Source organism: Neoarius graeffei, chromosome 11 (assembly GCF_027579695.1).
Source record: "Neoarius graeffei isolate fNeoGra1 chromosome 11, fNeoGra1.pri, whole genome shotgun sequence".
Taxonomy (NCBI): Eukaryota; Metazoa; Chordata; class Actinopteri; order Siluriformes; family Ariidae; genus Neoarius; species Neoarius graeffei.
This window is the reverse complement of record NC_083579.1, coordinates 3,514,449-3,533,231: the sequence shown is the minus strand read 5'-3', so window position 1 is coordinate 3,533,231 and position 18,783 is coordinate 3,514,449. Positions and strand designations below refer to the sequence as shown.

Below are 18,783 nucleotides of genomic sequence, written 5' to 3'. Positions count from 1 at the left end.
CAGCTTGTTCTCCTCTGGATTAAAAGTGGAAAGCATTTATTTTTAAAGTCAATAATAAATCACCTGTTTTGATTTTATTAACACGTGCTAATTATGATCATGTGACTCGTCTGAGTTCAAGTCGCACTCATATGTGAGAAAGAAGTTCTGCTTTTAATTTGCAGTTGTTGAGTTAATTAAGGACAAATCTTTGAGTCACACATTACAGAAACACTGTGGAAATTTTAATGAAGATGGAATTCTGTCATTTAACACAGAAATTCATCACAGCAAAATTCTTGATTATTTAAAACGATGTAATATTATCTCATCTCATCTCATTATCTCTAGCCGCTTTATCCTTCTACAGGGTCGCAGGCAAGCTGGAGCCTATCCCAGCTGACTACGGGTGAAAGGCGGGGTTCACCCTGGACAAGTCGCCAGGTCATCACAGGGCTGACACATAGACACAGACAACCATTCACACTCACATTCACACCTACGCTCAATTTAGAGTCACCAGTTAACCTAACCTGCATGTCTTTGGACTGTGGGGGAAACCGGAGCACCCGGAGGAAACCCACGCGGACACGGGGAGAACATGCAAACTCCACACAGAAAGGCCCTCGCCGGCCACGGGGCTCGAACCCGGACCTTCTTGCTGTGAGGCGACAGCGCTAACCACTACACCACCGTGCCCTCCGATGTAATATTATATTGTAGATATTAATTTGATGTGATGCAGGAAAACAGAGTGGAAATGCAGACGAATTAGTGTGTAAGAGCTGAGTGTGTGTGAGATTAGTTTTTGGATATGATTTTAAGCATCGTATTGAGAGGTCAAGTCACGCAGTTTGAGCCGAGATGAGGTGTGAATTGTACATTCAATTCACATTTCACTTTAAAGGGTTAATACAGTAAGCGTGCGTGTGTGTGTTTATGTTCTCAGACTGCATTGAGGAACCTGGTGGACTCTGGCCGCTATAACACTGGCCCGGACTTCACCGTGATCTTACAGCCGTTTTTCAGAAACCTGTCCTTTCCGGTGCTGCCGGTAAAAAAAAAAAAAATTGTTTAAGTTCAGATCTTTTTCTTTTTTCTTTCCTCTTAGTATATAGTTTTTATTATAAGCATTCATTGATTTCTTGATACTGCACTAAATATTATATTTGTACAGTCTGTTTCTGATTTTTTTTTTTTTAAAGATATTTTTTTGGGCTTTTTGCACCTTTATTGGATAGGACAGTGTAGAGACAGGAAATGAGCGGGAGAGAGAGAGACGGGAAGGGATCGGGAAATGACCTCGGGCCGGAATCGAACCCGGGTCGCCCGCATTCATGGCATGGCGCCCTAACCACCTGAGCCACGACGCCCCCTGTTTCTGATTTTAAACAGATTTATACCCTCCAGAATAGATGGCCCTGTCTATAAAATTAAACAGAAATGATTTTTAAAATAAAACACAATCATTTGAAAACAATTCCAGCACAGAATCATTTCAACAGGAGAAATGATCTAAATCCAGGGATGTAGACCACATTAAGACCACATGTCTATTATGCAGACACAAGTGTTTTACTGGGAAATACGCCACTCATGTTTTTCATCCGAGCTCCATCCGGGACGTGGAGAACCAAAACTGCGACATAAATCTCTACACATCACTCGAGAGGAAATCGATGAATTGTTTTGATAAATTTGGGACTTTTTGTTTGTGAATGTGTCGATGTAATAAAAAGAAAATCACAAGTTGGCTTGAAGATATGAAGTTTCTCTTCTTGTGTTGAAAAACTCACATTTTTCGTACGAAATACATCGCGGATCTGAGTGACATATTTAAATAATATTGGCTGGATTTTTTTCATGGTCTATCAGATATATTCCATTCAGCTAGCATGATACTGAATGAGTCAAAGACGAGTAGCTGAATGGAATATATCTGATAGACCATGAAAAAAATCCAGCCGATATTATTTAAATATGTCACTCAGAGCCGCGGCCATATTTGTTTACAAATTGTCACAGTCACTCACTAGCGCAGAAGTTTTACATGTCCGACGTATGATGTCATGTTGTCTTGACAACCATGCAATATTGTAAACCATATTCAACACTCGTTCTCCATTGAGTAGAGTGACATAATACATGTAGGATGAGCAATATGCTAACAATATTGCATGCTATCAAACCAAATGAATGAAACCTGCTAGAAGGGAATAGAATGCATGTTTTTATTCCATCAAAAAAGTGTCCTGTAGAGGTTTTCGACCCACGTGACCGTTGCCATGTCAACAAGTAGCCGGCGCCATTTTGACAGTCACAAATATGGCGACTACCGGTAGCGATACACTGTTGATCATGACGAAGTCTCATTGTCGAGTATTTTATCCGGCCTAGATGACGCGAGCAAGAAGCGTTATCACCAGAAAATCAATGATGCTGGTGTACGTGATCCATACACGTTACCAGGCTATCTTTTTCTGGCTTTGCAGCGCTGCAGCGCGGGTGATCTTCCTGACCTGCAGTCAGGCGTGTGGGAAATACCAGGGAAAAAACATAAAAGAAAAAGGAGCGAGATGCAGAAAACACCTTCACTATCCAGTGACGTAGGGCATTTACAGGGCGAGCAGAGGGAGAGGTATTTGCAAAAATTGAGGTTAGCAGGCTTAGAGAACGACGTTTACCTGCTTCCACCAGGATTGTTCACTGACGTACGGAAGTACACGAAGCCCTCGTCTTTACCTGACTTCGGCCCACATGATCTCTATACCTATGTCGTTAAAAACCAGGCTGGGTAACATGCCTACATCAGTGGGTCGTCCCTGGAGCCGGTGGTCGCCATCTTATTACAGCTAAGGTTTGTTCACATTTTCATTTACTTTCGGTCCTCAGGATAAACAAAATGTTATTAAATGTCATTGAAATAACTTCTTAGTCTGTTGAGACATGGCCCATTATAAATTTGCTGTTACCAGGCAATGACCAAGAACTGTATTATTAGGGTCGGTGTCTGTGTTGTAGCAGTGCACTAGCAGCTAGCTGTTAGCACTAGCTAATGTCAAAAACATCATAGCTGGTATGTTACTGTAGCAATGTTTACGTTCAGTCATTTGGATGACTGTTAAAACCTTTCAGTCTCAAGTTTTTCCTTTACTGTATTTACTAGTTTACTGAGCTAGCGCGCTCGGGCAGGCTGGGAGCGAGCATGCTAGCTCAGGCAGGCTGGGAGCGAGCGCGCTAGCTCCCAGCCTGCCCAAACGTGCTAGCTCAGTAAACTAGTAAATACAGTAAAGGAAAAACTTGAGACTGAAAGGTTTTAACAGTCATCCAAATGACTGAACGTAAACATTGCTACAGTAACATACCAGCTACTGTTGTTGACATTAGCTAGCTTGACCTTCAAAATGGCGGACACCGGGGCGTGACGTCACCTGTGACGTCACGTCGAAATCCTCTGTATGTATAATAATTCCTGATATTTCACTCTCATGACTCCCAGTGTTTTTCCCGCTGACTTGTCAAAATGGCGAACCGGTTCAAAATTAAAATTATTTTGATTAACTTGCGTATTTTTTTTTTTTGTGGATCTGTCCATATAATATAAAGAACATTACATGATGTTGTGAAGATATAAAGTTTATCTTCTCATTCGCTTCACTCATTTGTGATATATACATTCACCACTCGAAGATAAACTTCATATCTTCACGCCACTGTGTAACATCCTCTATATAATCATGACCAAGATCTTGCTATGTGTTATAAAGCAGCTGATGATTTTGAAACTGAGGTTAAAGTTACAGTATTATTGTATGTTGTTTTTAATACAGAAATATGTCCTTTTTTTGTGAAGGGCCCCAAAACTTCTGGAGGGCTCTGTTCATTTTAAACCCATTTTCTTCAGAATTTTTAAGTTAAATGGGCATATCAGGTGTTCAGTAAAATGTTTGTACCTTGCTCAGGATGGAATGCCCGACCACTCCTTCTTTTCTGCCGATTGTTTCCATCTCAGTAAGAAATTTCACGCTGTCATGGCCCAAGGTCTGTGGAACAACATGGTGAGTTCGACAGAAATATTCACAGTAATACAGGATTCACTGTTATTCAGCAGAACTGCAACAGTGCATTGAGAATATCTCACTCACACACGTTTGTCATATTTATCACGGACAGTAGATTGATTTGGAGAAAAATAATGTATTGTTTCACTGTAGAGTTTGCATCATGAGTCAAGTTGAGCAGCACGACCAAAATATCATATCACAATATATACAGTACGTCAAATGTTTGTACACCCCTACTCTACTCATTCATAGGTGTTTCTGTATCGTGACTATTCTCTACATTGTAGAACAAAACTGAAGACATCAAAACTATGAAGTAACATCCGGAACATATGTGGAAGTACATAGAAAACAAACAAAAGTGTTAAAAAAAACAAACTATCTTTAATATTTTAGATTTTTCAAAGTATCCAGCGTTTACCTTAATGGCGCTTTGCACACTCTTGGCATTATCTTAACCAGCTTCATGAGGTAGTCACCTGGAACGCTTTTCAATTAACAGGTGTGCCTCATCAAGAGGTAATTAGTGGACAAGTTTCTTGCCTTCTTAATGCATTCGCAATCAAACAGTAAATAGTAAATCATAAAAATACTAGAAGTAAATAGCCCTATTCAACACTACAACTGTAGTAATCCATACACATTAGGTCAAGAATTGAACAACTAAGTAAAGAGAAATGACATCCATCATTACTTTACTGTAAGATATGAGGTGACTTTTAATTAATACAAATAAAGAAAAAACATTGAATTAGTACAAGGTGTGTCAAAACTTTTCACTGGTACACAATATACAGTGCCTTCCACAATTATTTTTATTTTGACTTTGACTGTTACATTTGCTTCTTAATTCTGCACCAAAACCCAGTAGTCTTCATTATGTTTTCGTTTTTAATCTGAAAAGTGCTCTCTTATGGAATATGCTGCTCAGATACAAACTATTTTTCTGTAACATTTAATTTTGTGCTGGAAAAAAATGAACATTTAGACTCTAAAATGTTTTTGTACTGACTCGATAATGTAGAAGTCATAAAATAGAAATTTATAACAAAGTTTGTATGAAAAAAATAGGGGGGGCTAAGACTTTTGCACAGAACTGTGTATATATATATATATATATATATATATATATATATATATATATATATATAATGTTTTCTATATAACATTTGTTGCCCAACAACTTTGCTCTTTTCTTCATAGTAATAGCAAACAAAGATGTACAGTATTTCAGTTGGGTTTGTTGAAGCATCTTACAGTATTAGCGCTGGTTGAAGTGGTAAATGACGTAATGCACAGTACTGTATTTTGTATATGATGTGTGTGTGTGTGTGTGTGTGTGTGTGTGTGTGTGTGTGTGTGTGTGATATCTCTGCTTCAGCTGGAGCCTATAAACAGTAAAACCACATCTGTGGACTTCAACGAAGGCATGGCTTTGAAGTGTCCTTCTGAGGTCAGCTGTTTTCCTTATCATTTCTTTCTCATCCTCGTAATGTCAAACAACTGATGTTTGTCCAAAATGTCTGAGGGAATGATGATTATATGACAAGTGCTTCATTTTCATTTCTTTATTTTTATAATGTATTCATTTTATCATTTTAGAGTGAACCTTATTTTTCAACCAATAGGGACAGTGGATTGCAATCTTTAGCCATGGACAGAACTGCGGTGAGTAAATAACCCCGACATCATCCAGCCATTGAAGGAATGAATCAGTATTATGACTCATATTGCAGCGCTGTACATGATAATTCTGGATTCTGATTGGTCAGAAGGTGTTGATTAATTTTCTCTGATTAACATTGCTCATTCTGATACCTCATCATTTCTATAGTAACAGCTCATTCACAGGGATGTTTACAGCATGTAAGCTGATTAAAATAACGTATGTAGTTGCTGCTATGGTGAAGTTTTCTGGAAGGAAATGTGTAACAGTCAGAGTTTAAATGTTTTCCGAGATCTTCAGGACAGATGAGTTTTTCTTTGTGGTTTCCCAGTGACATGATTTTTGTTTTGACAGAAAAAAACGAGAAGCTAGTAAAGGAACAACTGTAACTATAAATGGATACAAAGTATATAATTCTTTAATAAATATAAAATGCGTATTTGTGAGTAAATTGTTGTGGTGTAAGAGAAACAAATTAATCAACATACATCGTAGAAACAGTCACACCGCTTCATCACACCACCCCATCACTGATTAGTTTCCTATAACTGCACAACACGGAGTGTTTTATTCCTTATTTATTTCATTCTTTTCTCTACTGTGTGTTGTGTGTGTGCAGAACTGGGGCAGTGACTTCTCATGCATGAACACGGCTCCCTCAGACACTGTACCTACCTCAGGTGAGTGTGAAACTGGTGGCCATTAGCTTCCCTTTACATGCTAACTACAATAATCTTGTCGCTCCAACAAGCAGGCGAGTGACTGCAGACAGATCTGTCTATCTTTCCCAGTTCACAGGTTGCAACCAGGAGACATTAACATCATCGCTGCTCTCGGAGATTCCATAACTGTAAGCTGAACACAAATTTGTGTGTATTACCTTGTTAACATGACAGAATACAGATGCACAGTGTTTTTCTGTCAGGCTGGTTTCGGTGCCAAAGCTGAAAACATCCTGCAGCTGCCGAACGAGGAGAGGGGAGTGTCCTGGAGGTGAGTTAAATGATGCTCTTGTCCAAATCTAATCCCCACAACCAGATAACTTCCCATCAGTTGGTTCTATTTCTAAAGTTCTGTGTTTTTTAATTGACAGCATTGGCGGTGATGAGACTCTGGAAACCGTCACTACACTACCAAGTGAGTATATTGACTTTTTAGCATTTGGCTAGTTTATATGGTCATTGTATTAATATCATGCTAGCTAACAATTGAGAGATTAGGATTAAAGCCGATGTTAGCTAGGCTCAGTTTTTTTTTAAATTCCTACATTATTCAGTTCTTTGATGAAAACAGCTCTAATTTATCATTCAAAACTAAAACTAGGAGGGCACTCGGTAGAGTGTATACCTCCATCAAGCCACATCTTATCAACATCAAAATCAAATGATTTGTACCTAGGATAATACTAAAACTGTCCACCAAATTTCATCAAAATCCATTCACTACTTTTTGAGTTACATTGGGAACAGAGAAAAAAAATCCTGGATCCGCATATATATCTGGATTTGCATCAAAATCTACTCAGTTGTTCCTTGGCCCATGACTCACCTTTCCTCCAAATTTCATCAAAATACATTCAGTACTTTTTGAGTTATGTTTGGAACAAACAAACAGAGTCGAAAACATGACCTCCTCCAACAAAGATGGTGGAGGTAATCAGTGTTTTTCAAAATTTGAAGTTGAATGACACTTCTTCTTTTGTGAGTGTTTCTTCTACTTTTACTTTTATACATAAATAAATATACACATTTATACTGTTGTTGCCAACACTTTTTACAGGAAAGTAAAAGTCACTAGATGATGACATCAACCAGTTTGCATATTCATTGGGCCTCATGTAAGAATCACTCATATGAACTGATTCGTTCTTAAGTTCCTTACACAAGTGATTTAGGAGAACTTGCTGCATTTACCAATCTTCGTGTATCTTGAATTTTCTCTTAGGCAAGAACAAAATTTACAGGTGTTCCAGACCTGTTGTAGGAGTCATGTGCAGTTAGTCTGTTGTTTTCTACAATGGCGATCAGTGATTGGCTTTTGAGAGCGATGGCAATCACTGACTGCCGTTTGGGGGGATGGCGATCAACAATTGGCGTTTGGTAGCAATTGGTCAGTGATTGGTCATTACGAACCATTTTGTCATTGAGTCGATACTCAAGTTGTAGAACCAGCAGCCGCGATGTGAGCTGGAGAGCCGTATCGAGTGCAGGACAGTCACTAACAGCTACTCAAAAAGTCAGTAGATTTGTTGCTGGGCTCTCTTTTAAAATAAAGACTGTAAAGGGATTTAAAAAGTCAACACTTTTTGTCATTTGATTCTGATGATAATTACTAAAGTAAATATTTGCTCTCTTGTAGACATTCTGAAAAAGTTCAACCCAAATGTGTTCGGCTTCTCACAAGGACGTAGCAAGAGACCCAATGGCTTCAATATGGCCGTGAGCGGAGCTAAAGCAATGTGAGACACACAAACTCACTCACATACACACTCATACTCTTGAACTCAAGGTTCATGTTTTGTGTCTAATTTGTGTTTGCAGTGATATCCCAGGCCAGGTCAGGGACTTGGTGGAGGCTCTAAAGAACAGCACAGTGAGCTTCTGCTTTGTCTTCTCACTTTATTGACTGGGACAATAATGTACACATTTCACTTCTACCTGTGTTCATTTTTATTTTTTACAACTCAGTATATCTGATGAATTTGTGCCAAATGCTTTCCATCCAGCCTTGTGACCTTTAAAGGAATAGAAAATGCAAAGTAAATACATGCATGCGTTGGTAGCTTGTAATATTGAGGGCCCATAAGAAAAGTTTCAGGCATGTTTGACCATTAATAAGAAAGTTGTGAGCGTTTTTGTATCGCTACTCTAATGCCACCAGTAGGCTGCCATGTTGCCTGTTGGAAGGGCGATGTGTGAGGTCATTTGGGCGCAAGGCTGAGTGTATACTTCAGTACTGAAGGGGCAAAGCGAAAGGTCTACTAAGGTGACAATGTTGATTTTTTCACTATACATCTGGAATAGACCCCTTTCACATGACGTCACCGCGCCGCGAGATTTTGTTAGGCGCCATATTGGAAGACCAAGTACATGCACTCACAATATAAAACAAAGTACGAGCGAGAGTAAAGTGACACGATGGATGATAATTCTGGTTATGTGAGTACATTACCAGCTGCAGAAAGGGCACGGTATGTGGAGAAACTGGCTGTGATTGATGGGTTTGACCCATATGATAAGACTCGGGGCAAGGGAGAATGGAAACATAAGGAGGACCGGACCCCAATTCTGCCATCTGTTTGCTACCCAGACATTGTAAACTATTTGTTGTTTACACCCAGTGCCTACACTCAGTGTTCGAACTATGCCGATATTTTCGGGGGGCCCCTTTTTTTCCCTTGGGGGGGGGTGCTTGCGCTTGTCTCAGAGCACAGATCTCCAAACACATGAGAAGCCTATCTTACGCACATATCACGCAGACTCCACACCTCCACACACGCATCGCGTCTGAAGTCATAACTCATCAGGGGAAATCGTGTCCGCATTGGCATGTTCAAAAAACAACCTCGCGTCAACAATGATACCACACGCAAGGGGAAAAAAAAAAACAGTCAGGCTACTCAACAACCAACCTGGCAGCAGCGAGCAAGCCCCAAACCATCCTAAATTATTATTATTATTATTAAATTGTAGAAGTCTGGGAGGCTTGCTCCTCATACAGTTATCAACTTGGGGCCACTTTAGCATGTTTTAAATCTGAATTTCTTGCGTTTGCTTACCTCAAAGTGTCCGCAGATCATGCACAGACTTATCCATTATATCCACAGTTTTTTGCCAAGTCTCACACAGGTTTCTTTCAAGTCTACTGTTGGGCCAATAAATCATAAATAAAACAGCTCAGATTTGTTTGTTTAAGTCATTTGCCACTCCACTTTATTCTCGTGGGTTCACATACCGCTGCCATTATTTTCCCCTTATCACGAGTTTGTTGGTCTTCCAAAATGGCGCAGGGTCTGTTTACTTCCGGTTTCGGGTGACGTCAGTGAAAGGGGTCTATAGTGTATTAATGAGCTGCAAGCCTGACTTATGGACAAACCTGAACACTTTACCTGTAAAACGAGGCTGAAACTATGCGTTATACTACTCGTTAGCACGCTTGGCATGCTCTTGACTCATTCATGAAAAACTTCTTCATCAAGACGTCCCCAGGCTAGCCTACCGTAATTACCGTAGTAGGCAGTCCAACCCCCACGGCAACACAGAAAGAGGGTAAACAAACACTGCTGTACTATACAGGATTCATGTGAACATTACAGGAAGATGCACTTGTATGAAAAAAGACAGAAATATGGTACGGATTTATTTGGTAAAATTCATACATGGGGCGGCACGGTGGTGTAGTGGTTAGCGCTGTCGCCTCACAGCAAGAAGGTCCTGGGTTCGAGCCCTGTGGCCGGCGAGGGCCTTTCTGTGCGGAGTTTGCATGTTCTCCCCGTGTCCGCGTGGGTTTCCTCCGGGTGCTCCGGTTTCCCCCACAGTCCAAAGACATGCAGGTTAGGTTAACTGGTGACTCTAAATTGAGCGTAGGTGTGAATGTGAGTGTGAATGGTTGTCTGTGTCTATGTGTCAGCCCTGTGATGACCTGGTGACTTGTCCAGGGTGTACCCCGCCTTTTGCCCGTAGTCAGCTGGGATAGGCTCCAGCTTGCCTGCGACCCTGTAGAAGGATAAAGCAGCTAGAGATAATGAGATGAGATGAATTCATACATGTAAAAGATACAGTATAAATAGCACTGAAGATAGTCAATCAATCAAAGAGTCCCATATACATTTCCGTACGTACGTTGGGGAGTGCCTGTTAGAGAACACACTCTGTCTAGGCCGTCGGCATGGTGAGGTAGGGTGGCCAGTTCCTTTCCTCACTGCCTTTAACTTCCCCAGTGTTTCCACCAGGTCCCCATTCACTGCTGGGTGGACAGGAGGCGAGCCCCAGATCACCGTTTGAGGCGAGGCTCGAACCGGGGATCGTTCGCTTAGTGGTCAAGTGCTCTAACCACTTGGCCACTTCACCTCATCTGAAGATAGTACAAAGTATAAAATACACATTTCCATTGTGGTCCTCTTGATGACAGCAGGAAACAATAAAATATGAGACAATAATAAATTGACAAAATTGTATAAACAATGATGAGTCGAACAAAAAAATATATGCTAACTGTAATTATCACAGAGTACAACTACTGTAAATTATAGAAATGGCACCAAAATGATTAAAAATTAGTTATATACACATCATAAAACTGGGTTTGGAATTTACTCCATAAAAATTGTTTCACCTGTTTCTTAAAATGATCACGTGTTTGACTAGATTGCACCAATCGAGGTCGGCTATTCCACAAACAAATTCCTGTAAACCTAAAAGAACTCCGAATGGTTTCCATAAAGCGTGACATCACTTACAATACACGGCCATATTCGACAAAATGGACCACAGCGCCAGTGACATTTCTTCACCGATTTCCTCAAGTATTTCGGATAATGATATGAATAACGATGATGATCATGATAAACAAGCATTACCATATCAATTAGTTACACACAAGTGAACAATATTTATAGAGTTGTTTTAGTTAGTCATTACCGAGGCTTTTCTGAGAACACTGAATCAAAGCAACACACCCAAAAAACATCAAGCTGCTTAGCTGCATCAGCAATTATTATGTTTATGCCCAAAGGAACTCAAAATAACATATCACGCTTAATAAAAATGTTAGGGAAGCCATAAAGAGTGTTTTCTTACCCTTTGAACTTTTCTTTTGCCGACTACTGACCGTGTTGTCTCGTTTGTCTTGTCCACTTTTTGGCTGAAGATTGTGGGAACCGCATCTGGATTCAGCGCTGGCTTGTACAGTGTTCCTAATGCTGGTGCATCCGAGTTGTTTGAGTGAAACAATTTTCTTCAACATGTTCTGAGCACATGAGCTGCGTAAAGCAGTGTTTGTTTACCCTCTTTCTGCGTTGCTGCGGGTTTTTGACTGTCTACTACGGTAATTACGGTAGGCTAGCCTGGTGATGTCTTGGTGAGGAAGTTTTTTATGAATGAGTCGAGAGCATGCTAAGTGTGCTAACGAGTGCTTTTGCTGCCAGGAACATGTAAAAACTCGCACACTTGCCTCTTCAACAGATTTAGGTAAGTCAGATTGTATGCAGATCTGTTTGTAGGTTGTCTAGCGAGGTTATAATCTGCAGAACGAGGTGTCACAGCAGCACGACTTGTACCGGGGATATAAATATGAAAAGTTACCTCCCTCCATTCAGTCACATAGGAGTACATCAGTTGTTCACTATTCCCTTGCTGTTTATCAGCAACATCAGTATTATCTTTCCCCCTCCACTTTTTTGTTAGAGAAATGGAATTTCAATTTTTTTTCACATAAACTTTTAATGAAATAATCTCCAGCTAGGGGCAGCTTCAAGTCTTACTCGCTATGCGGAGCTTCTGTGTCTTGCACCCAAACGACATCAGAGTATTGCCGGAAATGATTGGGAGGATTTTTCTGATTGGTTAAAAGATTTTCAGTGGCAGCCTCCATGAAATCATCCATTCGGAATAGAAACTGACTTTCGGAGATGGATATCTTAGTTGTGTGAGCTCCTTATTTTCAATTATTCACATGAATTGTTAGTTTATATCATAACCTATCTTCATAACTGTATTTTTAAAATGGGTTTTCTTTTCTTTTAAAGATGTGCTTCATGGTTCTTGGTTTTTTTTTTTAAATAGAGTTTTCTGATTTATCTTCATTTGGTCTCTTTGTCTCAGAGTGTGGATTTTGAGCAGGACTGGAAGTTGGTGACCCTGTTTATCGGCGGTAATGATCTGTGTCAGTACTGCAAGAACCCGGTGAGTGGAAGACCATTCGTTTATACACCACTACATCATGCACTGCACAATAAGCTGAAAATCTGAAGGGAAAATGGAAAACTAGGAAATAATGCTCTTTATATCACAGCGCTGTTGAGTTCTGGACTCTGATTAGTCAGAAAGTGTTGATTAATTTTCTATAGACCCTTTTTCAGTGTCACATGATCAAACAGTTGCGCACGCACCCTGGCAACAGAAGCAGTAAGCTTCCCAATTGATTCTGGGACAGACTAGCCTACTTATCAATCATTTAAATGTGGATATATACTGTTCTCAGTATCAACGTGTCTGGTTGTTGCGTATACGGTTGTACGAATCGCTATTCCACCGGCGGACTAAAGTTTTATAGGATTCCTAAAGGATCACACCCATTTCGGAGCAACAGGTGGCTGCAGGCGATTGAACGTGTGGACTGGACTGTTGTCACTGTGTTCATGAACATGTTAGTTTCAAACCCTGGTTATGAGAAAGTTGCAAGGCATACGATTTTTGATATGTAAAAGAGAGTAATAGCCAACTGAAAGGACAACATAGAAGCATAATTCATCTTTGCATAACTAGCAGCTACATACTGCGTTTCCCAAAACCAAAAACTACTATGTTTTGCTAACCTGTTATCAACTTGGCCAGGCAATGGGACATTGCATTGCAACCAACAAAGTTGCAAGCTTAAGTTTGTTAACTTAGCAACTATGGTTTTGGGAAACGTACCTCTGAACAGTTAGCTACTATCTAAGACTCTACAACAACAAATAGCTGCTAATAGGCTAGTGCTACTTACCCCGCCATACAGGTGCAATTCCCAGTCAGGACATTGATGGTTGATGATGACCCACGCTTGGTACATAGTGGTCTTGTGCCCTTGTCTCTGACTTGGTAGAACGTCTGACTTTAAAACACAAAATTCTGCGTCTATTTGATGGTACTGGACTTCCTGAACATGACCACAGACGACATACTCGTAAGCATCTAGCGATTTGTAGGCTCGTAATTTGTCCATGGTGTACACACTTGGTTTTTCAATCAAGTATGTATATATATCCAGCCACTGAATATTTGGCCACTTTCTAACATCGTCAACCCACTCATTGATAGAACACAGATCCGGGAGTCTAACACCATTTGCCAAAGTAAACTTATTAAGGTAACTTTCACGGTCTTTCGTTGATAATCCCCTTGCATAGCTTGACAGGCTGTTTAACGCCTCCATACTTCCGTTGCCGAGCTGCGTGCGCAGCCGAGCTGTGTGTACAAACAGAAAAAGGGTCTATAACAGCAACTCTGACTGTAGTGCAGTTGCAAATCACAGCATTAAATTAAAATTAACATTAATATTAACCCCTTGGCTGCCACCCATAATTAATTGTAATGTGCCGGGCATATAGGACAAAAATAGGTCAAAATTGGGATATTTTGATAATCTTTCTCTAACTTGTTCAGAATTTTATATTTTTAATATTTGTATAGAAAAATCACAAAAAACACTGTTGTAGAGTAAAAATACCTTTAGTAATCAAAAACATCCAAGACAACGGGTCTTGTCAGTGAGAACCTGTCCATAAACATGAATTCCTAGTACTTGAAAACACAATGTACACCAAGGGTCCATGCATTCTAAGTAACAGGGTACCATTTTTACGATGGTCTTTGTATGACCCAGCCATGAATAGAACTCACTAGCTTCCAATCGAGAGGCAGACACGCTAACCACTAGGCCAACTTGCAGTAACATGCCACTGTGAAGTAAAAGTAATGTGCCATGTAAGGTACATAAAAGGAGGTGTTTATGACAAGTAGCATACATCATAAGGCACAGCGGTAAAAGATTTCATGACGTACGTGACTCGTCCAAGGGCACTGAAGGGGTTAATGAGCTTGTTTATATTCATACGTTATCGTTTCTATAGCAACAGCTTGTTCAGCAGGATGCTCCACATTATCTCATCTCATCTCATTATCTGTAGCCGCTTTATCCTTCTACAGGGTCGCAGGCAAGCTGGAGCCTATCCCAGCTGACTACGGGCGAAAGGCGGGGTTCACCCTGGACAAGTCGCCAGGTCATCACAGGGCTGACACATAGACACAGACAACCATTCACACTCACATTCACACCTACGCTCAATTTAGAGTCACCAGTTAACCTAACCTGCATGTCTTTGGACTGTGGGGGAAACCGGAGCACCCAGAGGAAACCCACGCGGACACGGGGAGAACATGCAAACTCCGCACAGAAAGGCCCTCGCTGGCCATGGGGCTCGAACCCGGACCTTCTTGCTGTGAGGCGACAGCACTAACCACTACACCACCGCACCGCCCACTGCTCCACATTAACGTTAAAAAATCTTTGATGCAGTGACAATTTCTGTAAGGAAACATTTATTTAACATTTACGATTTACACTTTGCAGTTTCTCATTAAAGTGACAAACTGTGATTTTTTTTTTTACTTGTTCACTTCAAGAGAAAAATAATGACAGGCTGGTGAAGGAACGACTGTTTATACCTGATACCACCTCAAAGTGTGGTAACAGTAACTACAACTTGCTTCGAGCAACATTAAATGTAACTATAAATACATTTAACAGTTATTCCACGAAATCGAGTCATAGATGAGCTGATAGTCGATGAGGCGCGTAGTACTGAGTTGGCTATAAGCCGTGTACGACGAGATTGAGTGGAATAATTGTTTTATTCTATCCACATTCACTGGATTTTGAGAAACAGAGCATTTTTATTTTTAGCAAATTCGATAAATAAAAATTTTATATGAAACGTCCGACAAATCATTTCTGCTTAGAATGTAAACAAACTGGTGAAATGACAGTAGCAAGTTGTGAAAAATGCCATAATAATAATTCTTGAAAAATAAAAAAACATACATTTTACTATCAAATACTTTCATTCCATATTTTGTTGCTTTTTTTGTATTTTGGGGGGTTTGTTTTTGAGTAGAGTTTTTATTTTATCCTCGGTTGGTTCAGTAACATGCTCCGCTATTTTCTTCTTCTTCTTTAGGGTTTTTCAGCAGTTGGCAAGCCAACTCAAAAGTGCATTACTGCCACCAACTGGGCTGGAGTGTGGAACAGGAAATATTGGGGGGGGAAAAACTATATTCTTTTAGCTATTTCTGTTTCTTTTAAATACTTGGTAACAAAGTGATATGTCTGACTTGATGCACTTCGACATTTTGTTTTTCTCTACTCACAGTATATGAGCTGATATCCTAGTAGTAGAGTAGCCAATCAGAGTGCGCGATTGCTCATATCCAGTGAATGTGGATAGAATAAAAAGTATTGTAATTGTTGGAAAATTGTAGTGGTATAAGTAGAATAAAGCATGATTACAGCATGATACGTACTTGACAATGTGGAGCGTCTGCAGTACAAGTCCTTGTTACTATAGAAATGATAGCATGTTCGAACGAGAACATTAATATAAGCCTGTGATTTGCAGCTGCAGTACTGTTAGAGCTGCTGTTGTAGAGAATTAATCAACACCTTCTGACTAGTGCTGTGGATTAGAGATGTAGTTAAAGCATATTCCTATTTTTAAAAAATATTATGTAATTTTGTGTGTGTGTTTGTGTGTGTGTGTAGGCCTCTCTTTCTCCTCAAAAGTACATAGGACACATCAGGGACGCTCTGGACATCCTCTATCATGAGGTGAGTAGTAAGTGAAAAGGCTGTATTCTTATAATATGAACGAAAGAAGCAGGTTTACAGTGTGTGTGTGTGTGTGTAGGTACCCAGAGTGCTGGTAAATTTTGTAGAGATCCTGCAGATCGAGAGCCTGCGTAAGATAAAGTCAAACACCACAGAATGCACCATCTTACAGCCGTAAATGACTTGCATCACTCAATCCGTTCATATCTTGAGAATTTTTTTTTATTGTCGTGAGAGAACCATGTGTGTGTTTGTGTGAGTCAGGACCCTGTGTGCATGCTTCCTGCGTCCTGAAGAGAACTCTGAGGAGCTGGATGAGATGAAGAGGATTAATCGGCAAATACAGGTTTGCAGGGTTTTGAAGATCTGAAAAGATAATATGACATCAGAGTTATTATCGTTACCCATCCATGATTTGTGTCCTTTCAGCACATAAACACTGTGTGACAGAGTTGTCTTGTTGTGGTTAGACGGAGACCGCGCAGCTGGTGTTTGGAGGACGATATGAGGGCAGAGAAGATTTTGCTGTAGTTCTGCAGCCTTTCTTCCGAAGCACAGTGCTTCCAATGGGAGAGGTGAGTCTAGCTTACCAATCAAAGCAAATCTCCTGACAGGGTGAGAAAAAAAAAATATGATGGGAAAATAAATAAAATAAGAAATTCTTCTGAAAGTCATGCGGGGGATTTCTCAGCAGCTACCCTCAGGCCATTCTCTCAACCAGAACAGCTTACTAATTAAACTTGATGGAATGCAAAAAGTTTCAAGTTAAAAGTAACTCAGTTTCCTTTTTAAAACAGTATTTAAATTAAAATGATCAGACAGTTTATGATTCTCAAATGTTTCCAGATCTTACCATCAAAAATATAGACACAGTAACCATCAAAATTCAGGAGCTGTCCTCTAGATATCTGTGTCCCTGACTCAACACTATCTATGTAACTTATGAAATTGTCCCGCATTCAACTTAACTCAGACATTTGGCTACAATACTTGAATGCAGCATTGTTATCAGTTACTGCAGAGCCTTTAATAAAAATAATAAAATTTGTCACTCATTTTGGGCAAAGTTCTTAAGTCGCTCATTAATAAACCACATTTTAACCCCTCTCAAGTTACTTCAAATATCCAGCACACCTTTTTTTAGTACATACAATAGTGTGCAAAAGTCTGAGATACATGTAAAGAAATGCTGTCAACCAAAAATGGCTTAATGTTTCAATATAAAAAAAACTATAAGCAGTAAGCCATAATAAATGAAACAAGGTCAATATTTGGTGTGAGACGACTCTTTGCTTTAAAAAAAAAATAATAGTCTCAGGTCCAGTGAGTGCAGTTTTATAAGGAAATGAGCTGTATGTTTTACTGAGCATCTTGCAGAACCAGCCACAGTTCTTCTGGACACTTTGACTGTTACACTCACGTCTTCATTTTACACCAAAACCCAGTAGCCTTCATTATGTTTTTGTTTTTAATCTGAAAAGTGCTCTCTTGTGGAATATGCTGCTCAGATACAAACTTTTTTTCTGTAATATTTAATTTTGTGCTGGAAAACAAACATTTGGAACTCTAAAATGGTTTTGTAATGTTTTGACTCGATAATGTAGAAGTCATAAAATAGAAATCTATAAAGTTTGTATGGAAAAAAACAATAGGAGGACGAATACTTTTACACAGTACTGTATGTATAAGGTTTGCTATATAACACTTGTTGCCCAACAACTTTGCTCTTTTTTACATAGTAATAGCAAGCAACAATGTATAGCATTTCAGTTTGGTTTGTTGAAGCATCTTACAGTATTAGCGCTGGTTAAAGTGGTAAATGACATAATGGTTGCGTGTTCCTGTGTTCGTTCTGGGTTAGAAATTTGGGTTAGAAAGACAAGTTCCTGCCAAGTATAGATCTTTTGGAGGATCAGTAGCAACTCAGGCAGTCTTAGTTCACCCCTGCAGTCTGAAATAGTGCTCCATTGAACATTAGAAATGCTTTATTAAAAACTCAGCTTATTCTCATGTTTTAGCACATTGTAAATGGTGAGAGGAAAGCTTTGTATTACATGCTTTGAATTCCACTAAAGAGTGTCTAGTATCATCTATACTATACTGTACTATACTATACTTTATTACACTACAAAAGTAACAAAATGTTATAAGAAGCCAATAAGAACCTGAGTCTCAATATCAACACACACAACAGAGACACACATACACACACTAAGATGGACTCACATCAGTGTGTGTCTCCTGCAGGACCGGCAGCCAGACCTGAGCTTCTTCTCTGTGGACTGTTTCCACTTCACTGAGCGTGGACATGCTGAGATGGCCATTGCACTGTGGAACAATATGGTGAATGCACACGCACAAACATGCACAAATTGTTCTGACAGTTTGTGGACATGCAGAGATGGCATTTACTCTGCAGAACAGTATGTTGAGTGCACAAAGACACACTCTTCTGAGAATGTGACCATGCTGAGGTGGCCTTTACTCCAT

At 39.8% G+C, this 18,783-nt stretch overlaps 1 protein-coding gene across 1 annotated transcript in view; it reads left to right on the top strand.

Moving 5' to 3' along the window:
* The window catches only part of plb1 (phospholipase B1), a 120,915-nt gene that overhangs the window by 90,542 nt on the left and 11,590 nt on the right, over positions 1 to 18,783 (top strand). The window contains exons 21-36 of the mRNA XM_060934831.1: positions 929 to 1,033; positions 3,942 to 4,037; positions 5,425 to 5,496; positions 5,646 to 5,711; positions 6,329 to 6,389; positions 6,501 to 6,559; positions 6,635 to 6,702; positions 6,803 to 6,846; positions 8,068 to 8,167; positions 8,250 to 8,301; positions 12,531 to 12,611; positions 16,228 to 16,293; positions 16,373 to 16,467; positions 16,558 to 16,639; positions 16,764 to 16,868; positions 18,541 to 18,636. Coding sequence (XP_060790814.1) covers positions 929 to 1,033; positions 3,942 to 4,037; positions 5,425 to 5,496; positions 5,646 to 5,711; positions 6,329 to 6,389; positions 6,501 to 6,559; positions 6,635 to 6,702; positions 6,803 to 6,846; positions 8,068 to 8,167; positions 8,250 to 8,301; positions 12,531 to 12,611; positions 16,228 to 16,293; positions 16,373 to 16,467; positions 16,558 to 16,639; positions 16,764 to 16,868; positions 18,541 to 18,636 — 1,248 coding nt within the window. The remainder of the gene's footprint in view (positions 1 to 928; positions 1,034 to 3,941; positions 4,038 to 5,424; positions 5,497 to 5,645; positions 5,712 to 6,328; positions 6,390 to 6,500; positions 6,560 to 6,634; positions 6,703 to 6,802; positions 6,847 to 8,067; positions 8,168 to 8,249; positions 8,302 to 12,530; positions 12,612 to 16,227; positions 16,294 to 16,372; positions 16,468 to 16,557; positions 16,640 to 16,763; positions 16,869 to 18,540; positions 18,637 to 18,783) is intronic.